Source organism: Atractosteus spatula, chromosome 4, assembly GCF_055471065.1.
Source record: "Atractosteus spatula isolate fAtrSpa1 chromosome 4, fAtrSpa1.hap1, whole genome shotgun sequence".
In the NCBI taxonomy this organism is placed as follows: domain Eukaryota; kingdom Metazoa; phylum Chordata; class Actinopteri; order Semionotiformes; family Lepisosteidae; genus Atractosteus; species Atractosteus spatula.
The window spans coordinates 52,944,854-52,972,346 of record NC_142709.1 but is presented as its reverse complement, the minus strand read 5'-3'; the positions used below and the strand labels follow the sequence as shown (position 1 = coordinate 52,972,346).

At 37.3% G+C, this 27,493-nt stretch overlaps 1 protein-coding gene across 18 annotated transcripts in view; it reads left to right on the top strand.

Annotated features, from left to right (window-relative positions):
* Nucleotides 1-27,493, top strand: part of mecom (MDS1 and EVI1 complex locus) — a 187,462-nt gene that overhangs the window by 132,244 nt on the left and 27,725 nt on the right. For 14 of the 18 annotated variants that reach the window (XM_088912595.1, XM_088912589.1, XM_088912586.1 and 11 more), the window contains exon 3: nt 23,401-23,535. In XM_088912595.1, the coding sequence (XP_088768721.1) occupies nt 23,401-23,535 (135 nt within the window). Of the gene's footprint in view, nt 1-20,702; nt 21,471-23,400; nt 23,536-27,493 lie in introns of those variants that run through there. The other 4 variants (XM_088912598.1, XM_088912596.1, XM_088912597.1 and 1 more) reach the window with 3 other exon arrangements.

Below are 27,493 nucleotides of genomic sequence, written 5' to 3'. Positions count from 1 at the left end.
GACATTTTAATTGCTATAGAACTAGTTGAAAGGACGAGCCACTGTCACGTCCTGGACAAAATCTTTTTTTTTTTCTATAAGACTAATAAGGGAGAGAATGTATTTCAGATGCTTTTAGTTAATAGAAACAGCTGATATTGCTGTCAAAATTAAAAAAAAAACATTACAAAAGCAAACTGACTGTTCTGAATATGTAATTGGTACTCTTTTCCCCACATTTTGGTTTTGTCCCCAAACGTGTTTCTACCACACAAGTTTGTGATGCATTGAAAGTGAATGTTTAATTTCAACTAAAGTGTTATCACTGATAATATGAGGTCAATTTTGAAAAGGTGCATGTGGCACAGGTGAATGAAGTGAAATGTCCTCTAATGTGTATCTCCTGAGCTACAAAGATATCTACAAGATGTAGAAGTCAGAAATCTCATAAAATACTGTAGATAGCAAAGGCTGTCTGTTGTGTTCTTATTGATTAGCTGAATTTTAGGAGCGTGGTGAATCTCTATTGTATTGTGTACATCTGCCATGCTGCTAAAACCACAGAAAACAAAAGATACAGTAAGTGGACATAAAAAGAATGAGTAAAACACGAGTTAAGAGAATAACAATAAAGTCACATAAAAGGGGCATTTTTAGTTTTTTGCAGAGGTGTTTAGTGTTTTATTTGCTGATACCATTTTTTAGTGGTATGTTTCATTGCACATGACAGAAAATAGGCACATGTACCTATGCTTTTCTGACTCCTTTGCTGTGAACTGACATTCATGTGAAATGATTCATTTGTCCGTTACAAATTGCCAAAGCGGTGACAGGGCAGTGGGGTGGAAACACAGCGTTACCCGGTGAGGGCGGCACAAGTGATTAGAAATCAAGGTGCGCGAGGTGAGACCCGAATGCACGCTTGGCGAAACTGGAAACTGTTTGTCTGCCTTGGCATAACTTCATTGGAAGCTGGCAAAGTGACATTTCAACACATTCTTTTGCAGCCGCTCTGCCTTAGAAACCATTCACGACCCTAAAAAAAGAGAGGGAGACTATTTCTGCTCACAGTGCAAAGCAGCATGATCAAATTGGAGATAGCAGCTGAAAGATTTGTTGCTTTGGAAAATGAGGGAGAGAAATAAATGACGCTGGGTATCCGCACAGTGTACACACTGGTGATGGTACAAAGATAATAGACTCATCTTTAGGGTTTGTTTAATGCTGGCTGTGCTTTCATGATTAGCCATTTATACTCATTCAGTAGTAGCATGTGGTGAGCAATAACAATGACTACCATGGTCTATTCACAGGCTGAAGTAAACCCTATCACAAACACATTCCAGGCAGTCCTGGGGTCTAATTAAGAATGGGTGCCTGAATAAAAGGATTTAGTTTTCAAGGCTTTTGAATTATACACCTGTGTCTTTAAAAACCTAATTGACAGTTTGTAACCTTATCTTCTGGTTTGTAGCTCCTTTTCTCCTTTTTTACTGTGGACAAATTATGCATTGTTGAGGTAATAGTGAGATTACAAAACTCTCCCAGAGACGCGGTAGATTGAGATGCTATTCCAAAATGATTCCATGTGTGGAAGTTTCTTTTTTTTATTGGTAATGAACTGTGCAGCCTTTGTGCGGCGAAAAAGAAGTTTGCCCATCTTTGCTCCTAATCCAGGGCCTCAGACATGTTCTCCGAACTTCCAGACAAAGTCCTGTACTGAACCCCCTCCCTGCCCCAAACACATATCTTTATAAATAAAAGTGAAAACTGGCAAGGGAGAAGAAAAAATGAGATTTTATGAAAATCTTTTTTTTTTTCATGGTTTCCAGCAGAAGTGCAATACAAATAATTACATTTAATCGTCTTTGTTTAGCTTTTTGTCTGTCTTATTTATGCATGTCTAGATAGATAGCCATGGGAAAACTTCACAGAATTAGAGTTTACATTTAATCTGCCAAAGGGCAGTAATTTGATTGGTGAAGAATTCATTTTGTGTACCTCTGCCCCTTTTCTGCCGGGTAATGAAAATTTATATCAATGTTTCAAGCATCTGGGGAGAGTCTGACAGCTATGGGGTTGAATGAGGGATTACGCCACCCTGACCTCTGTCAGCAATGCCTCGCAGGCCAGTTACCCAAAACCCAACAGCTTTCACACATTTTTGCCAGGAAAGACTTGCATTCGTGGAAGGTTAATGACACTGTAAATCTAAAGGGCTATTTTAGTGGCATCATGTGTCTCTTAAAAAGTCGCATGACAACTATGAGAGAAGGTGTTAAGCTACTTCTCTTTGCATGTTACACTGGACATTAAAGGATGATTATTCTTGGAGTAAGAGATTTGACATTAAGTCTGGAGCCTTGTGGCCGTTGCCAAGAAAATCAGCTTTCTGATAATGGATGGATTTATTTGGGTACATATACAAAGTTTTATAAGATCTCCAGTAGACGCCCTTATGTTTGCGTGCTTTCAATCAGCTCAGATTGTATTAGTTCTAAGACATATACAGTATGGTTTCAAGAAAAAGAAATTATGAGATGTAATTTGTAAGTGCATCCAACTCCTCAATTTGTGGGCAAGTTGGTGGAGATTTAGTTACTATCAAAACTGTGGGCAATTCTGAAACTTTCATAAATATTTTAGCATTAAATTATTCTCCCTCACATTTCCTGCACACTCCAAATCCCACCTGCACTGTTTTTATGTTCTTAGTTTTTAAAATGAACATGCATGTAACGAGTCAAATATTGCATTTCATTTTTTTTTAACAGAACATGGGGTTCTGTTAGCAGTAGTGTGGTTACTTGTGTAAAAATGTTTTTTTTTGCCTGCTGTATTTCAGACATCTATCTTTCCATTTTTGAAATGTAATTGAAGAAATGTATTTGAAAATCAATTCTTCCTGTTACTGTATATTCCAGAGTTTTTAGCTTACTTCAGTAATGCTTAATGGATACAGAAAGATAAGTAAATGATGTTTAATGTGTCACAAAGCAATAGCACTGCAGGTCTCAATGTCGTAGTTGTCCAACTGGACCTGTACAATGCAACGGTATTTATTATTGGTAGGTGTGTTTTTTTTAATTATTTACTGGTACTCTTCTCATCATTCAAATTCTCCATTGTGCATATTAGCAGGTAGGATAGCTGCCAGGAATATCAAAACAGACAGTTGCCCTTGTAAGTCTGCATCAAAACTGAGTGCGTGAATATAAATAATTCTGCTTCCAATTATAGGAAACAGTGATGATAAACTATTGTGAGTAGCAGGACAATAGTACACAACTTGGCCGATTCACAGCAATAGGATGCCTGGGAGCTACAGATGAGAAAATGGTATTATTGGTTGGGAGTACAGGGTGAAGGGGGGGGCCAAGGCTCTATTATTTAAACCAGGAAATAGTAAGCGGTCCCACAGAAGAATTCCATGGATGGGTCTAAATGTAGATGCAGTTCCTTTCCAGCTGTGAAATCAGCAGAAGATATCCATTGAAAACATGGAAAGGCATTTTGTTTGTCTTGTATTTTTAGGCTCCTGTTCTTTCAAAGGATGTTCTAATATTGTCTCGTGTAGGGGGCCCTGGATTATGGAATTTGCGTCTACTTTAAAGTTTACAGGGCTTGGCTGCAGAGGGTTGCTGTGCATACGTTTCAGATAGTGTTTCATGAAAAGACGTCAGGCAGGGGTTGTTTATTTAAAGGGCTGTTACTTTATTTTCATTTTGAAATTTGTTTCAAACCGGCTCCACAGCCATAATCTGTTGGTCTTGTGGTTGTGATAATGCTCACATTACAGAATGTCATACTTTATGCCAAGAGGATACATTGCGAAATGTGGGCCTATGAGATCTTTCGGTAGTTTGAATAACTTTGGGAACTTTTCTCTTTGTTTCCTAAAAGTATATCTCAGCTGTGGGGCTCTACTATCTGTCTGTAACTTTTTATTTTGACTGTAGGATCCATTTTTAGCATCTGTCATAATTGTGCCATAAGAATAGTTGTTTCTTTAAACTAACATATTGGAGTCTGAATGTACACTAGAAGATATATCATTTTTTAACAATTTTGCAAGGTTGTATTTTTTTTCTTCTCCTACATTTCTCTCTTGCAATAGCGCACAATAGCTTAAAAAATAATTTCACGAGGAAACAAAGTAGTTTTGAATAAAATTTTGTTTTGCTTTGCACACTGTTTGAGGGCTTGAAACCCAGTATTACACTTTAGACAGAAACAAGGTTCGCTTACTAGAGATTAGAGATTTTTGAGCAATAAAATGATGGATAATATGAGACTATTTTCAAAGTTACAGCATGTTGATTACTGGGCTTTGATTTTAAAAAGAGACATGTCTTGCTGTTTTATTTCCTTTGTAATATGTCCAAATTACCAGCAGTGAGAGAAAATTACATTTAAGTGATTGCAGCACTTCAGCTGTGACCGCAAGTATGCCCTGTCATACAGTCCCATCATGCCACAAAGCCTCTAATGGGACTATGCTCAAAAGACTATGGGAAAACATTGATTAAGACACTAAACTCGCTTCCAAAATAGCCACTGTTTTTTTACCCATTTATCACATAAATTACCAGGATGAACAATGCCAGCAAGCACTCAGCAACTGAGTAGAAACAGAAAGTTGAATTTCAGGCATCATGTATCTCACGAGAGCATTTCTGTTGATGATACATCTAAAACACAGTTTCTTGTTTTTATTACTGAGCGCCAAGGTAGGGAGCAAATCTGAAGAAGCGCCAGTGGTTTGCATGAGCGCAGCCAGCTATAAAGGCACAGAGCTCTCTCACTACTGCCAGACTACATCCAGTCAAGAACAGCTGAGCCTACACAGATACATCGACACTCTTAAATACCAGCAGCAGTCTACTGGGCTCCAGGAGCATCCAAGGGAAATAAGTCCATCAGTGGGGCTCTAGTCGGGACAGCAGAAATGGCCTTGTAACGCCGAGCTTAAGAAAGGAATGCTCCAACTTTCTTATACATCGGTGAGGGTGAACAAAACACTGTCCCCTAGCTAATTAGGCTAATTAGGTTAGTAAAAATAGTCTGGACAGAAAAACACATTAACCCATTAGTGCTCTTTTGCTTTTTTGTTCCTGGGGATACCCTTCTAATTGATGTTTATTGTCTTCTCCAAGAGTGAAAGTAATGTCCTTAGGTCAATAAGCAGAGGCAGGGGATGTGGTGATTATCAGGTAATTGGCAATAAACAATCTGACCACAACAAAAGCCTAAAGCCTTTGCCACCCACAATCCAACAGTGAAATCCTGGGGTCTGGGTGAACAGGGCAGCAGGGAGTCGTGGCCCAAGAGTGATGGACAGGGAGCAGCCAGCCTGAGAGGAACAGCCTGAAGGACTTGCTCCAGAAAAGCCCTGTGTTAATTTGACAAACTGGAAATATCTTTTTCTTGGAAAGTTCTGACGTCAGAAATATATAGCACCATTCTTGTGAAAGAACCCACTCTGTGCTTGTCTTGTGGGCTCATACAGTGGATCCAGCAAGGGATTGCCATGTAGACCTTTTTATGAGCTGAAGTGTTGATACAACTTTAACTTTAACCAGATATGCCCAAGTGTGTTTCTCGCTGACGTCTTCTTATTGTGAAGATGACCACAGGAGCTGGCAGGGAGAGCAGAGGGACGTCTGCATCTGTTCCACGCGATCCTGCCTCCTGTGGGTGTGATGTCATTTGGAAAATATCCGTTAACCGCCGGGATGAGTAACATGTTTCAGTATGAAGAAACATACCCTTGAAACTTCTATAACTAGTGTCTTTGTTAATGATTTATTCAAGAAGATGCTTCCTAAAAAGACTTTCCCGAATCACTGAATGAACAGCTCAGCTGTTCTTTTGTCTTTCCCTGCTGAGTTGACTTCCTGCTGCTTATCTGACCGATACAGTATGTGAAACTGTTAACTTTGCGGGGGCAAGATTTAAATTTTTAATACAAAACCCGAGAGAAAGCAATTGTTTGCTTCTTGAAAAATAATATGCCCGACCAATTTAAAACTTCAGTATCTGAAAATCATAAGCCCAGACTTTGTGAAGTCCTTGACTGTCTACTCTAAAATCTGCCATCGAGGTGTTTTGAAGTTCCAGTTTGATCCTTGCTATAAGACGTCTATGTTTTTGATGGGTAAGTGCATGTAATAAACTGTTTATGTTAAGAACATAAGAATGGTTACAAACAAAAGGAGGCCTTTCAGCCCATCTAGCCTGTTTTGGAAGGTAGAAGTTAATTGATGCAAGGACCTCATTCAGCTGTTTCTTGAAGGAGAGCCAGGGTCTCAGCTTCAACTATGTGGCTGAGCAGCTTGTTCCACACTCCCACAGCCCTTTAGGTAAAGAAGTGCCTCCTATTCTCACTTTTAAACTCACTTCCATGTAGTTTTCACTTCTGTTCTGTGGTTCAGTGTTTCACCGTACTTGAACTGCTTATGTTGTCGGCGCTGACCACCTGAGAGACATCAGCTCTGTGACGCTGCTGAGAAACACTGATCTTTTTCAAAGGAGAGAATTAGCACAGCCTCTTTGGCTTATGGCGGTTGCTCCGCATGATAGTGCCTTAAGTTTCTCTTTAATTTTGTAAGTGTAGAAAGCCGAAACAAAGCCCCTCAGTTTACCTATCAGTACAGGCAACTCCCATGTGTGTCGACCACCTGCCTATAAAACCCACCGTAATGGACCTGCAAAATCTTCAAAGTCTTGTTATCAGAGATCTGATTTTTTTTTTCCTTCTCAGCTGCTTTCAACAAGGCGCTTTGTCACCGCCAGACGTCTCTCATGTCTTTCTCCTCCAGCAGTGTGAACCAAGCTATACGTTGAAAACTAAGTAGAAAGTGTGCCTGATTTAAGGTTCCTGTAGCGTTAGCTTGAAGCTGTTTACACCAACAGTAATTTATCATTCAACAGATGTCCAGAGCTGGAATCGGGTTATTTTTTTTTCAAACTCTGCCACTCCATGGCCTATTTCAGCACAATGGCCGTAAGTACAGTATGCAAACAATAACAAAATTTACTCAAGCCAGCAGAGATGGTGGGTGCCCAAGTGCTGTTATCCTTTATTTGTTGCTAATTAATAGGCAGCCTTGTTTGTGTTTATTAAATAGCTCTCTGGATTGTATCACAGTATGTTGTGCCATGACCAAACAGCATATTAATTAACACGCCTGGGTTTGAAGTCATTTCTTTGAAAAACAAAGTTAAAGATGAAAGCCCCTTCATTTCCAAATCATTTTATTTTCTTGCTTCAAAATGTGTTTAAATAGTGTTTGTGAGTTAAAGGGGTGTATGTAAATGAAAGAAGCATCTCAGTGAGGCAAATAAATCTAGAACTAATCAAGGAGTTAACAACCTAGACTGTAGGAAATTGACTTAAAACTACACATTATAAAATATGATTGAGAAGACTCAAAAATGGAGTTCTTTATTCTGTGCAATGAAAACTTTGTAGATACTTGTTCTGCTTTAAAAGTAAAAGTTGTGAAAAAAAGTGCATTTTGTTTCTTGAGGAGCAATGGATTAAATCTACTGCATTTTTAAAGAAAACACTAAATCAAACATATCTTTAAACTGACGTGGACTTAGAATAATGTCTTTTGGGGTAGCTAAAAATAAATCTTTCTCATTTCTTTCTGCTTTCTCCCTAAAAGGTCCATACTTGTACAGTTATCTTACAGGGTAGTGTTATTTGCAATGGGGGGTCAGTTCAACTCTTTTTTTTTTCTTACTCAAGCTAACCTTAAACATCATGGTAATGAGCACCTTGTTCCAAGGATCTACAGAAAGGATTTGTCAGAATGTCAAGTTGCCAGAGTCCCTGAAATGGACCAGCTGGCTTCTAATGGCAAACAGCTTGAAGTGGTCACTTACGTTTTCATCTGACTAGCTCTGCAGTCGCAGGGAGTGTTGATTAAGTGGCGCATGAGTCGAGAATTGGTGTAACACCCAGTAAAAGCAAAAGAAAGGAGACTTGATTTGGGAACAGAAAGCAGCATTTGTGAGACATTAGTGTCACATTTGGTTTTCCAGCGGCCTGCATTTAGCGCCAGATGGTATTCTACACGTGCAAATATTGAAGAAATTTCCGAAGTGAATAAATACCTTCCAATATGCAGATGAACAGTGGCACAATGCCTTTATTAGCTGCTGGGGAATTTTTGGCACGTATGGTACTGAATGCAAAGCTAATTAAAGCTTATTTTCTGTTAAGAATATTTGTCGCTGTTCGCTAATGAAAAAGCTGAGCTTATCTAAAAGCTAGTGTAGCTGTACATTATGTCTGCAAACACTATGGCATGCTTTTACCTGGTATAGGAGGGGTCATTAAGTGGTTGGGAAAGTGTTCTGCGTAGAAGAACAAAAAGTGCTTAAAGAAGAATGATGTAACGGTTCTCAGGGAATCAACAGGATATTATGTGTCACAGTTTATGAAAGGGTCTATGCTGAAGCAGTTTCCATATTAGGACCATTAGAGCCTAAAATGGTACTAATGAAACAGTTTCCTGTACACACCAATAGGGTATGAAAGAACTTTGAAAATGCTCTGGTTTTAATAAGTCCTGAATCCTAGTTAAGACCTCAGGATTTAGCTTGGGCCCATATTGGTTCCAGCAGACCCTGGAAAAGTTAATTAAGGATGATTAATGGAGAATTTTCCCTCCAATGATATTTGTGACAGAACAAAGCTGTCTGAGGCTTGTCAAGCAGAATTCAAGCTGAATAAGTATTTATGTGATCAAATCTGAAGGGCTACCTCTCAACAGAGCTGGGATTCATCAATCAATGGCTCTTGCTCGCAGTAGTGGGAAATTGGTCTATAAGCAAGGCTGCACTCCCATCCCCCTTATTCATTCAATCAGCCCTGGGGCTACAATGCTTCTTTAGCTTTTACTTCTGACCACCTTAAGGGTCATCAGAGAAAAGTAGGAGCAAGAGCAAAAACATCTATTATAGCTTTTGTTTCTCTCCACAGCAAGACCTCGATTGATTGCTTTTATGAGTATAGTCAGTTTACCAGTGAAAGTACATGAGCTTGTATTTGAAAAATTACAGAAAAAAACCCTTCGCTCACCTGTCTTTTCGCATATAAGCATAAATGTTCATTACAATAATAATAAAATTATTGTGTGAAGCTGGTTTTTCAGTTATTATGTATTATTAGTGGATTATTGTTAAAATTATTTTGTCTAGCAGATGCCCTGGTCTAGGGCAGCCTACGGAGTATCCAAAGTTTACATTAAGTACGAGTACAGGGCAAACCACATAACCAGAAATTACAACAAATTGAAATAATAGTAGCCCAATAAAGCTGGTAGTGTACAAAGAGAAAGATGATTGAAGAAAAATTGGTAGTGCAACACAAGAGTGGCTTTAAAAATACTCTAACACGAAATAAACAGTAGGTACGAAAACAATATCCAGCATCAGCAGATAAACAAGTTAACTAGATGCTGAAAGAAATGAAAACTTCGTTTTAGGCCATGTTTGATTTTCAGTTGGAATGTTTTTGTGGAAGCAGGGAGATTTTTTTAGACACATCCTTTCACGTCTCGGTTTTCTAATGTTTCCCTAAACAATTGTTTGAAAAGCTTTCAGGAGTAGTTTGGCAGCAGAGGGGTGGGAGGAGGCTGTATAGTCGGTACCTAGCAGGTCTCCACTGGGGTTCACATGCTCTCACTAATATCATAAACATGACTAAGCAAAGATTACATTTGCTCTATCCTCTTGTTTAACAAGTTAATTTGTTTCTCTTTGGAGAAGAGACTCTTAATTTACTTAATATGTGTTAGCACTTAGGAATATGGGTAGGAACACGACGAGGGTCTTAACCTAGGAGTAAATAAATGGGAGGTTTCCTGTCTAAGTGAGAGAGAGAGAATGAATTTCTGTCAAACAAACAGAAATTTAATATGTTGTATTCTATTAGGATGTCCACTTTGTGTACATACTCTTAAGGCTTGATTACGAATAGCTTCACTTCTTATAAACAACCTGACTGAATAAATTACTCACAGATACAGTGCAAGCGACACCAGTAAGGTGGAATTTTTCCTCAAGAGCCAAAAGAAGGCTTGTTTTCTGTCTGGAGCAGGAAAGCACGAAGCAGGGCAGGATACTTAAAGGAACTGATTCTCTGGTTTTATGTGTTTGCTTCTTTGTTGTCCACAGTCCTCAAACACGCAGCAGGTTAACAAAAGCAGAAAGCCACCATGATTGAGGCCAGCTATGTTTAATTTGAAACTTCTGCTTTTTCTGTGGTGTGTTATTTCTTTGCTGGCAGGCAGGTTAGGAGTACAAGTGAGCCAAACCTGTAACACCAGTGTCTTTTGTTCCACGTCTGTAAACTATGTGACAGTCTGAATAAATAATAATTTATTGCATTTTTGTGTGTTTGTATCCCAATGTAAATGCTTTGCCCCTCGGATCTAATTGTACCTAGCTTCTACGTGTCCGTGTTGCTCTTGGTTAATTCAAAGACCCACAAACACATGTTGTTTGTTAGAAAAAGACGTAGGTCAGATCCCTGTTTCTTGATCTGTGTCTAACCTACACCAAACAGAAACCTAAACAGAATGTCAGTCTCACCAATCAAGTGCGTCTGTCCTGACAGCAGGCATCTGAAATTCATAAGCTTATTTTTGTATTTTACCTTAAAAGCTGCCTCTGCATTTCATATATGACTGTTTGCTAATGTGTACAAGAGAGTACCTAACATTCATATGTCGGAACTCTTGCCAAAATTTGACATTCTAAATGATAAAATAAATTCCTTATGCAGGGGGACAGGATTCATTCACTTGCAAATATCAAATAAAAAATTGTCTGGTCACAGTGCATCTCGTTACTTTAAGTTTTAGTAGACATCGGTCTCTTTGTCCTAAGTTATGTAGGTGATGATTGATATCAAAGTCCATTTGAATAATTCATTAATGCAGCCCTTTGGAAAATTAATTGCAACAACAAAAAGAATTATGTCATTCTTAATAGCATGTTAAGTTTCACTAAGTCCACTTTAGTTAGATGGCTAAAATATTTCCTGTTATTTATTTTTAGTAGAATATTTGGTTTTATGTTACTTTTCTTTATTACTTAATCACAAATCATTATTATTATTTCGTAATGCTAGGTCATAGCTACAAGACTTGCGTTATTTACAGTACCAATGGGAAGATTTACTCTCGACAGTAAGTCAATAGTGTTCCACTAAAATTCATTGAGGTTTGATTCTTGATAAAGCCATTTATTAAAATCATATTCCTAAAGGAATAATGTAAAAAGGCAAAGATAACTCAGTGGGAGCGTCCCAAGCTGGTTCTGACAGGCCCCAGTTCGATAGAGAAAGCCAGTCTGATGGATGTACAGCAGTAAATCAATACTAAATACATCATATTTTTTATAACAGCAACAAAACTGTTAACTGCAAAAGAACAGTAAAGGATGACATAGAGTGTCTTAGAGATAATATTGGAAAACGTTTTGGTTGAAAGGACCGTGGCTAATACTGTGTATCATATTAATATTTCACTCTTAAAGCAAAGGACAATTTCTTTCAAACCGAGCAAAGAGGAAGTTCTATATTAATATAAATCTCCTTATAATATTCTACCACTTGTACTTACGGAAATGTGATGGTATTCATTAACATTAACATTATAATTAACATAATCAATTATTCAATTGCTGTCTGTGGCACCTGTCCATGGAAAGGCAGGTAAAACTGAACCAAGCAAATATAGACCAGTAAGACTCACTTCTTTTACATGTACGGTTGTATGGGAATGATAATTAGAATTAACTGTATGACACTAGAATTCTATGAACAAGCTTTTTACAGTTCGCTGAACAAGCAACAGTGGTAATGGATACGATGAGAGCTCGTAATTTAGAAGGCATTTGTTATAGTTCTTCATAATGATTAATTTGTAAAAAAAACTATTTCAGTAAGCTAGTGAGACCACATTTAGAATATTTATGCAATTTATGCAAGTGTTTGCTGCTACTAATCAGTCTAGAGAAGAGTGAACAGATACATTCTCAAAGAAAATATTGAATATTCTCTGATAGTAGGTGAAATTATAGTAGTAAATTGGCAGTTTTGGAAAGAGTATACTTACAGTATAGGGATTCAATCATTCAAAATACTCAGTGGCCTTGATAGTCAGTCTAATGGACTTCTTCATAATCAACAGTCAGACACAAACCAGAGGTCACAAATGATACTAAGGGGAAAGGCATTTAAAAATGAAAACAGGAAGCATTTTTTACACAAGAGTTGTAGGAGTCTGGAGCAAACTACCTTAGTTCTTCATTCAAAAAATAATCAATTAGCTACTAGGAAACCAACAAGCTAGACAGGCCAAAAGGCTTCCTTTCGTTATTAATCTTTTTGTGTTCTTCAATAATTGCTTAATTATAAGAAGAACGTCAATAATAAGAATAGCTATAATGAAGTAGATACAACAGCCAACATGAAATGCAGAACAGTCTGTTCTGTGTTTGTGTTTGGTGTGTGCCCTGAGATGGACTGGCATCAATCAGGGTATACCCCACCATGTGCCCATTGCTTTGTCAGGATCGTCTCCAACTCCCCCCTGTGATCCTGAATTGGATAAAGTACTTAGATGGATAAAGTACTTGGATGGATCTCCATAACTGACACAATTTAGTCCTTTCTTCAAACTGCCATCACCTGGCATTCTTTGTTATGAGCTTTGCTTAAAAATATTCGGCAGCACTTTTTAAATTAGGCTTGATGTAAAGCCTAATTCAAAGGAAGTGTGATGAAATATTCTTAATTTTTACAGTTTGTTATTCTTTTATTTTACAAGGTAGGTCAATTGAGAACAAATTCTCATTCGTAATGACAGCCTCGAAACCCATTTATGCAGGTGGGCATTTACTGGTACAACTTTTGAGTGCAGGACCTTATCCCACCAAGAATCAGAGCTCACTACCTTCCTGTGTGGAATCTCAAGCCCAAACTGATGTTCAGCACTGCTGCTTAAACAGCAGTTGTGGTTATTCCTGCACAGTGGTAATAAAATGTGATTATCAATGATTTGAAAGTATTTCCCATCACGTCTGATACTATTAATATATGTCTGCTGGGACTTTAACTTTTCTTTCATATTTGAATGGAATACAGTATATTATACATTTTATAGTTTATTGGCTTTATATTAGTATAGATTTCTACAAAGAAAATTACAATTTGCTTTAAACTCCTGGAATACAGTTGACATACTGTAGGTGCATATTCAGCAAAGCATAGTCTTTGCTAGTCCAGGTCTGTTTTTTGGATTAGATTTTACTCCGTGTAGTAGGAGTCACTAGGGGAGTCCACAGGCTTTGGAAAAATACTTTTTTTTCTGTTTGCACTTTACTGCTTCAGCTTCACAAGTCACCACTCTGGCAGTTTCTCTTCAGATTTAGATCCCTAAAAAGCTGTGTTTGGCCTTGTCACGCTTTTATGAAGTCGTAGAATTACAGCACACAGATTTGGTGTTTAAGCCCTCAGTGTTCCAGTCAGCAGTGCTGAGGCAGGTGTCCTTCTTGTGTCGTTTGTACATACGGTGTAACAGTGACTCTCTCGCTGGCTTTTTTTTCTTCCTGCTGTTTTGTATAAAGGAAATGTCTTTTTCTTTCAATACAAAAGCAAAGTACCTCAACAGCCTGCAAATACAAGTGTTTATCTTTAACATGTGTCTTAATTTAGGTACATTTCTTTCATTATTTCAATATTTTTTTGTTGTCGTGATTTCATTTTCACTTCAGGTTTGCATTGTTGGTAAGGTGAAGACTGTTTTAGTCATGTTTTTATTTTCCTTTTTAATTCAAAAGTGAAATTTGATCAATCCTTTAAATTGAACATGCTCTTCTTTTTTGGAGGACAGGAATTCACCCATTTTTTTAATCTCTGTTATGTTCAAAGTGGATGTTTCTCACACCATTGCTAGGAAGTTATTCTCCTTAATAAAGTGTATAAAGAGGGTGTCATACTTTTATAAATGTTTTTTTTTCTTGTATTGGTCTTTTCTCATTCATATAAATATTTACATATCAGAACAATAAGTCAGGAGTGAATTTGAAATTGAAATTTTAAAAAGAGCCACACATACTAGATGTAGGAAAGCACAACCAAATACTGTATATTTAAAGAAATGCAAGTAAAGTCTATTTTTTTTTTCTTGGATATGTTATATACTCTCACAAAACTTGGGTCTGGGTTTTAAGCTGGATTCATTGTCCATACAAATATTCTGAATTTATTAGGGTATATATTTACTTTAACAAATAAATCATTGGCTTAAAGAAACCAAAGTCTGTAACAACCAAGAAGTCTAAACACTTTACACTTTCTCCATAGTATTTCAAAATAAAAGACTTCTGTAATTCTGGTCTTGGGTGAACAGGGCTGTTGATCTAATATGTGATTTCACTTTAAAATCAGAAATGACCTTTGATCTCATTAATAATGACAGCGAGTCTATATTCCACCACCGAATGAAAAACAATTATTTTAATGCAGTGTGAAACTAATTTTTTTTGCGCATTTGTGAATCACAACAGTTATTTCTTCAAATATGCCAGCATCTGCATTGCCTTTTTAAAATATACATTATTTTTGTCTGTGGTGAAAGAAATTGTATGGATTAATGCATATGACACTGACGGCATTCTGTTTTTGCTGTACAGCATGTTTTCTGATTTAAGAATGGTTGCCGAAACTTGTGAAAGATGAATTATAGTTTTAAAGTTCTTTTGCTACAACAAACACTTTTCCCAGTTTAAGAACAGACAGTGAGTTTGGGCCATGGGTGAGCACAAAGACAGTACACTTTAGCAGAGCCACATGGCTTCTTCAAATGTGTTTTCTTTAGAAGAAGTGGTAACACTATCGGCAGCTTTGCAATTTCTACCGATTTTAAAAGAGGGGCCTTGAGGTCAGGGAGGAGGACCTAACAAAGAAAATAGTTGTGTTAGATATCTCCTGCACATTAAATATTATGCTTCCGATTTAATATGGTATATAAAATGCTTGGCATTGCTGTATCAAGTATACCTCTCTTCAAACGTAAAGCAGACAGCTCAATAAATAAAATGAATGTGTAACACTGGGCCCTTAGATCTCAAATATGCTGTATTCCATCTTTTTATACATAAAAGCTCTTTTAAAGATGATATCTAAAGCCATTCAAGAAGCAATTTGTTCTCTCAGAAGCACTGAACAACACAGGATAATTACTAAATAATTTTATTCTGGAGGGGTTGTTTAACTTTCCTGCACGCTCTTTGGGTTTCAGTGTGCATACAGTTGCCCCCACGAAATTTATGTTTTAAAAACTTTACCTTTGACTTTGCAGCACACTTTATCGCACCCTGTGGCCTGCATACACTGCGCCGAGTGTACAAAAACTGTTCAGAGGAAGTATTTGTGATGATTACAGCCCTTTCCTAGTCACTTGTACTATAAATCCACATTCAGCTCAAATTCTTAAGACATGTAATGAAAGTAGATGCTGACACCATATTACTTCAACTTAAAAAATTGAAAGAACATGGATTCTTAACAGATGTTATCTTTTTGTGCAAAATTCTAGCATAACGACTTGTTTAATTACCCCCCATTTTTCTTACATTCTGCTGACATAACATGAATGTGAATTTAATTCACCTTACTAAATGAAATTTTAGCAACCAAACAGCCTTCGTTTCAAAGAGAAGTCCACGGTTCTCATTGTTTTAACTTTTCAATGAAGGCGACATAAAACCTGAGTGTGTTACAAGAGCCTTTCGTGGCCTTATAAGGTCTGTCAAGGGGGAAAAAAAAAAGAGCAAGACAGAGCAGGAGATAAAATAATAGGGTGCTAATTCTGAAAACATACAGGGCCTCTCCTCAAAGGCAACAGAATTTGTAGGAAATCAGCCCTCTCCCGGAATGCCTGGCTGACCCGAGCAAATGAAAATAATCAAAAGTAATTAGAAGTGTGCTGGACTACTCCTCAGAGATCTGTGCGGGAGAATAAACATGCCTTAGTGCGCAGAACCACTGGAAAGGCCCATGTCTGAGCTGTTAGTTGCCCTGACCTTGTCCACATAAAGATGTGATTTATGAAGTGCAGGGCACAGCAGCGGGGCTTCTGTCTTCTGCTGGAGAACCAAATTACTGAGGTGGAGATTAACACGCTTTAACTTGGGCCTGTTTCCAGACCAAGGAAATTTTTTATTTACATTTTTCCCCTTTCATTTCCTCCCCTCTCTTTTAATGGTAATTGGCCCACAGAAAGCTCCCCCTAAGTTAGAGACTTTTGGAAATGGGGGTTACGTGTACCCCTGCAATTTGACTTCACATGCTCTTACCCCGCACTCCTTCCAAAACCTCCAGGGCATCCCGGCTGTCTCAGATGCGATCAGCGCCAGTCTGCAAGTTGCCTTTCGCTTGTGAGCAGTGACAAGTAATAATGCAGGTGCTCAGAATGCTTTACATACCACCCCTTTTAAGAAGTGTGATCCTTTCAAGAAGGAATTACAAGAGCATTATATAACAAAAAAAATCTCTGCCAGAAATTTCTGGGATGATGTTTTTGTTGTTCAGATTTTACTATAGATTTTTTTCCAGAAGTCTCATTTTAACTCCATCATTTGTGAAAATCATGAAAAATCAGAATGCGATCATTGGGTATCAGAATCAGGCACACTGACTGACTTACAGTATATGTGTGTATGTCTCCTACAGTGTGGTGACGGACACTGGAAAGGAGCAGTCAGACATAATCACCACAATGAAAGGGATTCATAGAAGTCATTTATGTTTAACTTCAATCACCTTTTTTTCTCACTAAATTGAGAAACATCCTTGTCAATATTACAAATCAAACAACAATTGGAGGAAGTGTCAATTATTAGAGTGGAATAGCATAGATTTAGCGCTCCTGTGGGAATTTATCTCTTGTTGACAAATCTTGATGAAAACCTTGGAATAAATGTCTATTTAAAAGAGCAAAAAGTATCATATGATTGAGATGTTTTCTGCAAAAGAAAATTGTGCTGTTGAGTCATGGGCATGTATTACTGGATAAATATTTTTGAATTCTGTAAAGAAAAATATGATATAGCACTTTTAACGCTTAGAGTAACAGTAAATACAGAATGTATAAATATAGCATTAATAATTTAAACATTTAATGTGATGAATAATGTATTTCCAGTTAAAACACACAGGGATTTAGATGTAAATAGGATACTTAAATGCAGTGGTACCTTATTCACTGCAGTGGTGATGTGTTTGTTAAAGGGTATTTCAACCTTTCATTTGGGTCTGTAGGAGGTCTATTTCAATTGATGCTAAAAGTATTTCATGTGGATTTGGCTGTGATATGTTTTGAAGGATGTGCTGGAATGCACCTTACACATAGGGTTTCCATTAGCAAACCTCTGAAACTGTACAGTGCTCAGCTTCAGGGACGACTGTGAAGCTGGAGTCTTAAAAAGGCATCAGTTTTCACCCAGCTGGGAATATCTAAGTTAGGAGTGCTCTAATTCCTTAATGCATTGACTAATATATAGACTTACTGTAAATAAACAAAGCTTGTGCTGGCAGTTTAAACTTTGCAAATTTCAGACAAATGCTCTCTGAAAATACAATTAAGTCACTAAATAGGGAATTATAAACTCTCCAATACATTAATTATACAGTACCAAACCCTGTCAGATTTTCAAATTCTGAGCAGATGGTACTTTTTAGTATGCACCAGCAATATGGAATTCAGTTTTGACAATAATATATGTAATACATAAACATTACAGACTAACAGAGAAAGAGTTACATTACTTGTACAATAAACAGCTAACTTTTTTTTATTTCTGGCAACAAATGTCCAAAATAAAAGACCAGACATTTACTGAACAAAATAAACACACCAAGTTTTAAATAAATGTATTTTTAATTGTATGGTAGTGAAATAAAAAATAAAGGTCTATTTGGAAGCATCTAACGTTTTCTTATCAATATGTATGAATGCTGCATTTGTTTATAAAATCCAGTTATATTGAGAAATCAACCTGCTGTTACCATCTGTACTAAACAGGACGTCTGAACATGGTACGGAAAGGTATACTATACTGTACATGACACTGATTTTTTTAGTAATTTGAGACTACAGTTTTGACTGAAATGTGTGCCTAAATTTTGTGATTATCATCACCAAAGCATGCTGTAGATATTAAATCATGTCCTCCACAACCTTTGAAATGAAAGAGAAGATCGGCGTAGGCGATTTTTAAACGCCTTTTCACAAGTTAAGAAGAGACAGGCTGACTGGAGGCTTACTTGCACCTAACTCAGTAAAGTTAGAAGGTAATCTGATGTTAGAAGAAAAATACTTCCAAAAATGTGTAGGTGTGTAGATGTTCACTTACATAAATATACAGAATTGCAATGCTGTTCAGTTTCCACGGACAACTGGCTCGATCTACGCGTTAGTTACCAATATTTTTATGTTGTATTTTATTGTCCTTCTCTTCTTTGCCTCCTTGACCATTTTATGAAGGTAGTTGAAACGCCAAATAAAAATTGCTTATGAAAAGCTTTTCAAACACTGATAGTGAAATTGACAGCTTCAGTTCTTTTCTCAAACTTCGTATTCTTGCCGCGTGTCTATACAGTTACTTCGGTCTTTCTCTCCAATTCTTACATACATTTTCCCAATTTATAGTAATTTTACCAATTTAGATGTCGGTTAAATTGCATAAATACGTATTTCAGAATGCTAACCCAAGAATACTTAGCATGATGTTCCACAATATGCGTCTGAAACAACCTTAACATTTTATCAGGATCTGTGTTACTCGGTCTCTGACGTACCGTAAGACATCACTGGAATCGAGGAGGGTTAAGTATTCTGCCTGTGTACAAAAGCATAATGCGCATCATCATGAGCCTACAGAAACATTGGAAAGTGTAAAGAACTACGATAAAAAAAACATCTCAGCAGCCTTAATTACTTTTTTTAATGATATCCAAAAGGTAATATGCGAAATTGAACTAGTTTTGAGAACTCTGCTCCTAAAAGTTTTAGTCAGCTCACAACGCCATCTACTGCGAGAGAGAAAAATTACAGGAACATTAAACTGACATCGGGTTTTCAGTCGCATCACTTGTAACCGTAACGTACCCCGGTCCTGATACTGATACCAAAACCTTTTGTTTGTCCGCCATTGTTTCCTTCTTTTCAAAGGTCTTAGTTTAAGGGAACGATCCCTATCAGAAGCCTCGATCAGACCTGCGTGGCTCGAGCAATCACTTTCCCAGATTACTTGTATTTAATACACAATGCATCATAAAACAAATCCCTCATCCTGACAGGAAGAAAATAGAACAGCTCATAGCTCTAGCTTTCCCAATTTATGGCTAAATTAAAAAGGGTTCCAACAATGGACAAGTCTAGGAAGGGCAGGAAATCAATGCCCAGAAAACCGGGGGCTCCTTTAGGTTCACAAGCACCAAAGTGTATGAGAATCTCTGGCTAGGTTTGGTGTTATTTACAGATGATTTTTCCTGTCCTACCCACATTCGCTGTGCGGTTTTCTAAAACAATAGACATTATCTGAAATAGAAGTTCAATGTCACAGATAGCAGGCCACGGAGGCAAATTAATCATCATCTTGTCGCATTAAAACCCTCTCCCCGTATCCCCACCACACCCCCGCAAAAACAGAAAAAAATAGTGTGAGAAATGAACTCTGTCTTTTTATAAACTGGACATGGAGAGCGGAGATAGTTTTATGTATCTGTAATTTTAGGACATAAACTCACAGTAGTAGTTTTACCGTTTCCAGAGTGCAGTTTTGGAACATTTACTGTTAAATGTTCTAATCGCTTTCTCCTTTTAAAAATATTCAGATTAAATTTTACGGAGATATATAATTCCCTAGGCATTAGCAAACTTGTCATTGTTGTTCTGTTAGACGATGAGAAAGATGATCAATTCATTATCCTATTGTAAGGCACTTTATTTCAGTTCCCAATGTTTTGCATTCGCCTGTTGCTTGGAGAAAACTGAATATTTACTCGTTCTGTTGCAAAAGGTTTTTTTTGGGGGGATGTCTTCAGGGAACTGGTGTTGGAAAACTTTTTTTCCTCTATTAATGGTGTTTAAATATAAGGCGCATTTTGTGGCCGTGCCGTGGGTGTAAATCAAGTTAAATAACGAAGAAACAAAAGCAGCATAAAATTCGGACGCCGTCGTGTACTGTAAGACTGATTATTTTTAAAACAATAGCTGTCAAGGTGAAAACTACATTTCAGTCTGGAGTTAGTCTTGAGGAACATTCTGTTTAAAGTCGTATAGGTTTCCTTCGCAGTCAGGTGTGATTTGTCATGTGTAGCAGGTGTACTATTTGCAGGTCTCTCAAGGAAGATGGGGATTAGAATCATTACAAAACAGGAGTAGGAACTCCAAAAATGAACTGTATAAGGGCTTGAGGAAAAAGAAAAAAGAACCTTGTCCAAAGAAATTTTGCAACTGAAACATTAACGGGGGAAAAGTTCCTTCCTGAGACAAAGACATAACATTTCCATTGTTAATTGTAACACTTTCCTCTGTGAGTCTTTATGAGTTGAGACATTAACCCTCCCCCACAGCCCCCCCCCCCCAAAAAAAAAGTGGTGTTCATGATCATGATCTAACCATCTATTCGATGGTTTTAACAAAATCAGAGGAAAACAACGTTTTGGGGCTGGTGCATTTGTTCCCAGTCCAATAGGACCCCGTCCCGACCTTTCGCTGACCTCTCCTATCCGAGCAAGGCTGCTGTCACTTTAAAAATTTACTGAGGGGAGCGTCGTCCGACTTCCGATCGCGGACAGCAGATAGCCCTGACTGCCTTTCTCTGTATGGATGGGCGAACAGATCCTCTTTAAAGAGACAGTCCGTGAAATAGAGACACACAGATCACACTGTTGGGACTGGGGGGAAAAAGGTGGGCGATCTGGCCGTTTCACTATCAGAAGTTCCTGAGAGGGGAAAAAAGGGGGAAACTGAAGTTCTCCTTCGTCCCGTACACCTGAAGAGGTTTTCCCGATGAACGAGCTGCGCTTCTGTCTGATGAAGTTTGAAGAAGTTAATGCGGTTAGAGGTTAATACTTTTACAGGCATCTAGTTTGAAAAGAAAGACAATGTGAGAGGAGAAAGAAAGGTAACCGGGGAAAATTAAGTATTGTACTTCTGTTTAAACTGAAACGAAGCTGTGTTCTTGAGACGATTTCATTAACAACGGGAAGTTTTCAAGAGTCAAAGACGCTCAGGCACGGACACTGACCTACCGAAACATTTACTCTTAAAATCTACATTTGAGAATGCACTGAGATCATTTTTTTCCCTTTTCCCTTTGGAGTCTTTCTTGGGAGCTTTTTATCTTCTTTAAACTATAGAGTTTTGCGAGCTATAACGGGCGATACGTTCCTTAAGGTAAGACATGCCTATTTTATTAGCTCGATGCTGTCAGTATAGTTTTTATCTAGCGTAAACACACACATTTAGGTTATTATGCATCTTATGTTATTTCATAATAAATAATAAAAACATTTTACTACATAATGTGAATACGCTGAAGCTTAAGATTTATTTTTTTTCAATTATCTTTATAAAGTAAGAATTTGGAAATTATATTCGGTTCCAATACCGATCGTCTTTCTCATCGGCTATGATCAAAGACCATTCTCCTCTTCATTTTTTCAGTCATTACGGTTGTATTACAGTTGAAATAAAAAAGTTTCTGAGCAACCCACTACGCTATAGCAAGGGAGGTATTTAATTTTGGTATTAAAAACATTTATTACAGCAATGGAAACCCTAATAAGTTGCAATCTATACAATTACTGTACATGCTCACGTTTTTAGGGTTCAAGATATTATTTTAATGTTGCAGATTGTTTTTCCTTTCAAATAAATTGTTTTGGTCCAAACGAAGCAAATTACGAAACAGCAATATTTAATAGTTACACTGATGAATTGTTTTTCTTTCACATCATCTTTTAAGTTTTGTATTGCACTTTTTTGTTAAATTTATTATTTAACTGTACTCCACTTAATTTGTTTTATCTTTTTATGGGATCACAAATGTACGTATTTGGACCTATTTCTGGAAAAAAACAGTGCATTGCAAGTTGTTGTTATGTACAAAAGTAAAAAAAAAAAAGATGAGTTATTTTTCATTAATCAAAGTCTTATGTCTGAAATAAAATTTTTGGGGAAACACTACAAATTTAATTTTCTCGCTAAATAGCTAACTCTTCAATATTCCCCCAAATAAAATTAAATTGTTTTAAGGGCAACCTATTAGATTAATTGCGTCTTCTGTTTTCGGTAGGCATATATTTTGCACGGTTAGAAATTAAGTAACTGTCCCTTCTGGGTTATGTTCTCTTAAAAAACAGTAGTTGGAGGAGGTTGTTTGTTGTGAATTAATGGCCTAAGACCGCTCCTTGAACAGAACTTGATTTGCATGTTATAGAAACGCTTTAGGGTTAGGTAAACACTGACTAGACTTTTAACCTCTTCAGTATTACAGATACGGCACTTTTCGTCTATATTCATTCGTAGTGAAAGCATTTTTTTAAACTTTTAATTGAAGTGCTTTTAAAGATAAGCGCTAGCTCTGTCGTGAAATCACTGAGGTGTAAAAAGCCCTAATTGTGAAAAACATATTTCACGTCTTCCTTGCCTTGTGGTTATCAACGTCTTAGGGAGGAAAGGTCATTGGGTAATAATAAAACCGATGTGAGTTCAGTACAAGGTGTTTTCAATATTTAAATCTATTTTTAAATCATTTTTGCAATGGGAGAGAAACGATTTTCAAAGTTGTGTTGTTTTCCAAGTTTTAGAAATGTCGAGGTTTTAAATATATTGCGCATGTCATACGCTAGAACATGAATATTTTAAATACATTTAATGTAATGATAGTTCATTAAATTGACGATGTTTTTGTCAATTAATATGCTGGTATTTTTTTTTGTAACGTTTTATTCACTAGAGCACTTTATTTTAGTCAGAAACTTTACCAGACGTTCATCATTTTTTGGATTTCTGCTTGCAGGACACCGACTATGAGCCCTGTCAAAGGAATGATAATTAAAGTAATCATTAATACAGTTATTTTTTAATCATTTAAAATCTTATAAAAAAGAAAGACCGTCACATGCTTTTTTAGACAAGATAACTGTAGATCTAACGGTGTCAGTGTGTGTGTATCTGTGTGTCTCTGTGTGTGTCTTAGCCCACCGACATACTGTACCACACTGTATCACAGAACCTTAGTGGGTGGTATATAATTTATCTTTCGGTTTTACTGCATTGAAACCTGTGCTGATTTTAATCAGTAATTTTCTTTTTGTTCCAGATCCTGGATGAGTTTGGCAATGTGAAGTTCTGCGTGGATGCCAGTGAGCCAGATATAGGGAGCTGGCTGAAATACATTCAGTTTGCTCAGCTCTGTGATCTGCACAATCTTGTTGCATGCCAGATAAATGATCAGGTATGTTGTGAACACTTGCACGACGTTCTTTCAAGCTTTAAGATCCCGCTGAAGCCTGAAGAGCTTGATAGCAGGATACAGTAGACCCTTATGCCCTGTTTGGTGTTGTGTTAAAAGGCATTGTTCAGATGTTGGTGTCGATATGGACGTTCTCTTTTTCTCTTGTGTTGAATGTGTGCATATTTTCATATTTGCTTTTCTTTTGTAATTATTTCACATTTTTACCATGAAGGCCTGCACCAGGCCTCTAGGGTAGACATTCCTCTTGACAGCACTGCAGAGTTCATTTGCTGGTATTATACATTTTGATTTACCTGAGGGGTTATGACAGGGCTCTTTTCATCTCCAGTGAATTGTTTTTCGAGGCAGTATCATGTAGGCACATTAATAAAATTAGTATTTGTTGAACTGAAAGCTGTCAGTCAGCTCTTGCTTTTAGGGGGGCACTTTTGACAGTTTGCATGTTTTATAAATAAGCATATATTGATTAGCCTTTTCGGTTGGACTTTTTCATAATATACATTCTAATAGTAAGTTTTTTTTCCTTTAGAATTGTTTTAAATTTGATGCACTCTTTTGACTCATTGAATGAGGGAATGAACTGCTAATTTAGAATGGGCAGGGGGATCTTATACTGTATTTTTCAGCTTTATATGTTTTATGTGAACTATTGTACATACAGGTAAATTAAACCTGTATGTTAATTAAAATTAAAAGTAATTAAATTGCTGCTTGGCACTAGGTATTATTACAATGCATGTCAAATTGCCTCAATTTAATATGTTCTGTTTTAATTAATCTTGTTTTCGAAATATGTATTTTAGGGGAGTAACTGAATAAGACATCACATTTCAGAGAGGATATTGACTGTTAATGGGGTGACTAGAAATTTCCCTGTTGCTGTCAGTTGGGTCATCTTGTAACCCCTCCTTCAGAAGGCACTTTGAGGTGGTGTTCCCCGTGGAAAGGCGCCATATAAAATAAAAATGAGAAAACTGACAGATATCCCTAATTTGAATATTGGATAACCATAGGATTCTATTGGTTTTGGCACATTCATGTTTATGAATTTACAGGCTTAAGGGAAAAATCTGTTTTAGCATGGAGTCAAATTCTTTGAAGATTAACAAATGCTATACACAGTTATTTTATCTCTGTGTGCTCTTTCTTTTTGCAAACCGTGTTTTAATCACCAATTACATCTATTAAGTTTAAGTGCTTTATATGTTTATTCACGAAGATCACGTTTGTGGATTAATGTTGATATGAACACCACTAGATATGCTTCCAAATGTTTATCAGAGGTTCTGGGAAGTGTTAATGCATTTACTGTAACAGTACACATTGAAATGCCAAAAAATCAACTTTACGATGACTACTATCTGAGCTAGAGAGCATGGTGGGTAAAGTGAAACATTGACGTTGAACACATTGGCTCATGACTCATGATTCAAATCGTGACTCATGATTCATTTTTTTTATTGTCCACTCCTCTGAAATAGGGAACTCTCCTTTCTTTTTATTGTACAAACTCTTTTCTTTCTGTCTCGCTTATGGCAGAGGGATTGGATTCGATACCTGCTTGCCATGCCGAATGTAAACAAAATCTGAGAATAAAAGAAAAGATCGTTGAAAAGCTCAGTCTGTATTGACACGTTTGCTTAACATCAGTGTTTGTGTGAGTGTCTAGGAGTAATGCAATTAGAAACTCAGAAAAGCCAGTTAATGCACAGTCAATAACAGTTTTGCACAAACTGCTGGGGGGGGGGGTCTACTTTTCTGAAAAACCGTCTTGTTCTAATTCGTTATTATGAATGAAACCCTTTGCTTCCTAAGCAAAGGAGGGTGTAATTGCGGAAGAAGAGAAGACTGGAATTGTGGAACGAGGAAGTCGGTGTACAGCTCTAGAAACCAAAGAGAGTCCACTCCAGAGGCATTTCAGTCCTGTGACTTTGCATTTTAAGCGCTGGCGATTTCCTGCCCACGTGGGAGCAGGACCTTTTCGACATCCGATGAGCTTAGTGTCCAAGGTACAGTACAGGGAATGGAGAGAGGCACTTGGTCACTGAGGTGTTGCTACTAATCCCATGACCTCACCTGCATAGTTCTAAAACAAACAAGGCTCCTCACCTGAAAGGGGTGCGGTTGATTGCCCGGAAAAGGAAAAAAAAAAAGAGAAATGTTTAGATTGTAGAGTGTGTGGCAGGCGGGGATGGAGGTGGGGGGAGAAGGTTCAGGTCCTTAAACAGCTGTAGGTGAAATGCTCCAGATAAGACTTGAAAGTATTTGATCGTTATCTGATGTTTGTGTTGAAGTGGAGTAGTTGATTGAGACTTAAAATACAGAAACAGCCTGGCACATTATAATACAGACCTCATCACAAAGGAGCCTGCTTGTTTAGATCTCGCACCTTTTTGAAAGGGACTGAGGGACAGGGGTCTAGGCTGAGCTGCTTTCTGCCAGCCATCATTTGGCGTGGCAAGGGAAGAGGAGAAACTGGCGTGAGTGAGACATGCCGAGTTCAAAATCAGCGACTGAGACAAACTGGCGAGTCCTTCGGTTGTATTTTTTGAAATTATTATTCTTTCCTTTCATGCATTAGACACTCAATTGCACTCATAATAAAATCATGTTTTGGAAGATATACCATAAGAATTTTAACTGAAACTTTCAAGGATAATTTTGTAGTGTCAGATTGGCTATGTAATGAAAACATCTTAACCCAGTGTGAGGCTGGGTATTTTGTAATATTAAGAGTTTCGGCCAGAGGCCAGCTCAAATTAACAGGGAGGATAATTATTAATTTCTTGTGAGTAACCCTTTTTAAAAAGAATGACATTCACACAGGATGTGCTGCAATGAAAACCACCTTTGTATCTGTTTAGGCAGCATGAAACTACCTCACAAACAGTGACTTCCCATCTTTCCAAAGGCTTAGATTGTGTTTGATTGTAGTGCCTGTGCTATGAACTAAGAACAACCACTTTGCAAAGTTTACAAACCTTGGAAGCAATTCTGGTAGGGACCATTTACTGAGCTGTGCCTGGGAAAGGGAGGCTGTGTCAATGTGGAATTGAGAAAACATTTAAAAAAAACCCGAATTATTCAGCAAAATAAAATAGCCTTTTTTAGAAAGGAGAATTTTCCAATGAGAAGACTTGTGCTACCCTGAAGTGAAATAATCTGGCAGATCTCCTGATGATTTTGTCATGATTGGAGATCACAGAATGGAAAATGAAGCATTTCTCCCTCAGGGAGAAGGTGTAGTTGTAACAAATGATCACAGGAGAAATTGGTCCTATCAGTAGAGTCTGTGAATGTTCCAGGAACAATCAGCTACTTCAGATTCATCTCAAAATTTTCATTTTTTGTCACCTATTGTTTCAAGACCTTATGGGCAGTGAACCACAGTGTCTGTGCAAAGTCCTACAGGTGTGGTAACAAATACACAATATGTATCTCGACATGTCTGTTCTTACCAAGTACTGCGCTAGACATTATTGTTATTATACATTACAGACAGCACAGACAGTTGTCTTTTCATCCATCAGTGGTCAAGATATCCCTAAATAAACTGAGGAGGCTCTTAACCACAGATTGTGAGCAATTTATTTCATTTTACAGTTGGTGGGTTACCACTTTGAGTGCCATGACGAGGCATCTATTTTTTATGATCGCATTTATATGAAAGGCTTGTACCATCTTTTGTCAGTATATCTTTTTTATAAACTTTTTCTTGGTTTTCATTTAGCATTTTCATTAAGTGAGAAACTATTGTGTTACGAAGACATGATAGAAAACAACTACATACTAAATCCTAGTGCAGGGTGAGAATGCAGGCCTGTGGTTAATGCTAACACCGTCTGAAAAAAGTGATTGATTCATAAGAGGTCTTGTTAGGAGTGAATGACCACAGAGCACAAAAAAGGCACTGTTTCTCAACACTGTTTTCTGAACT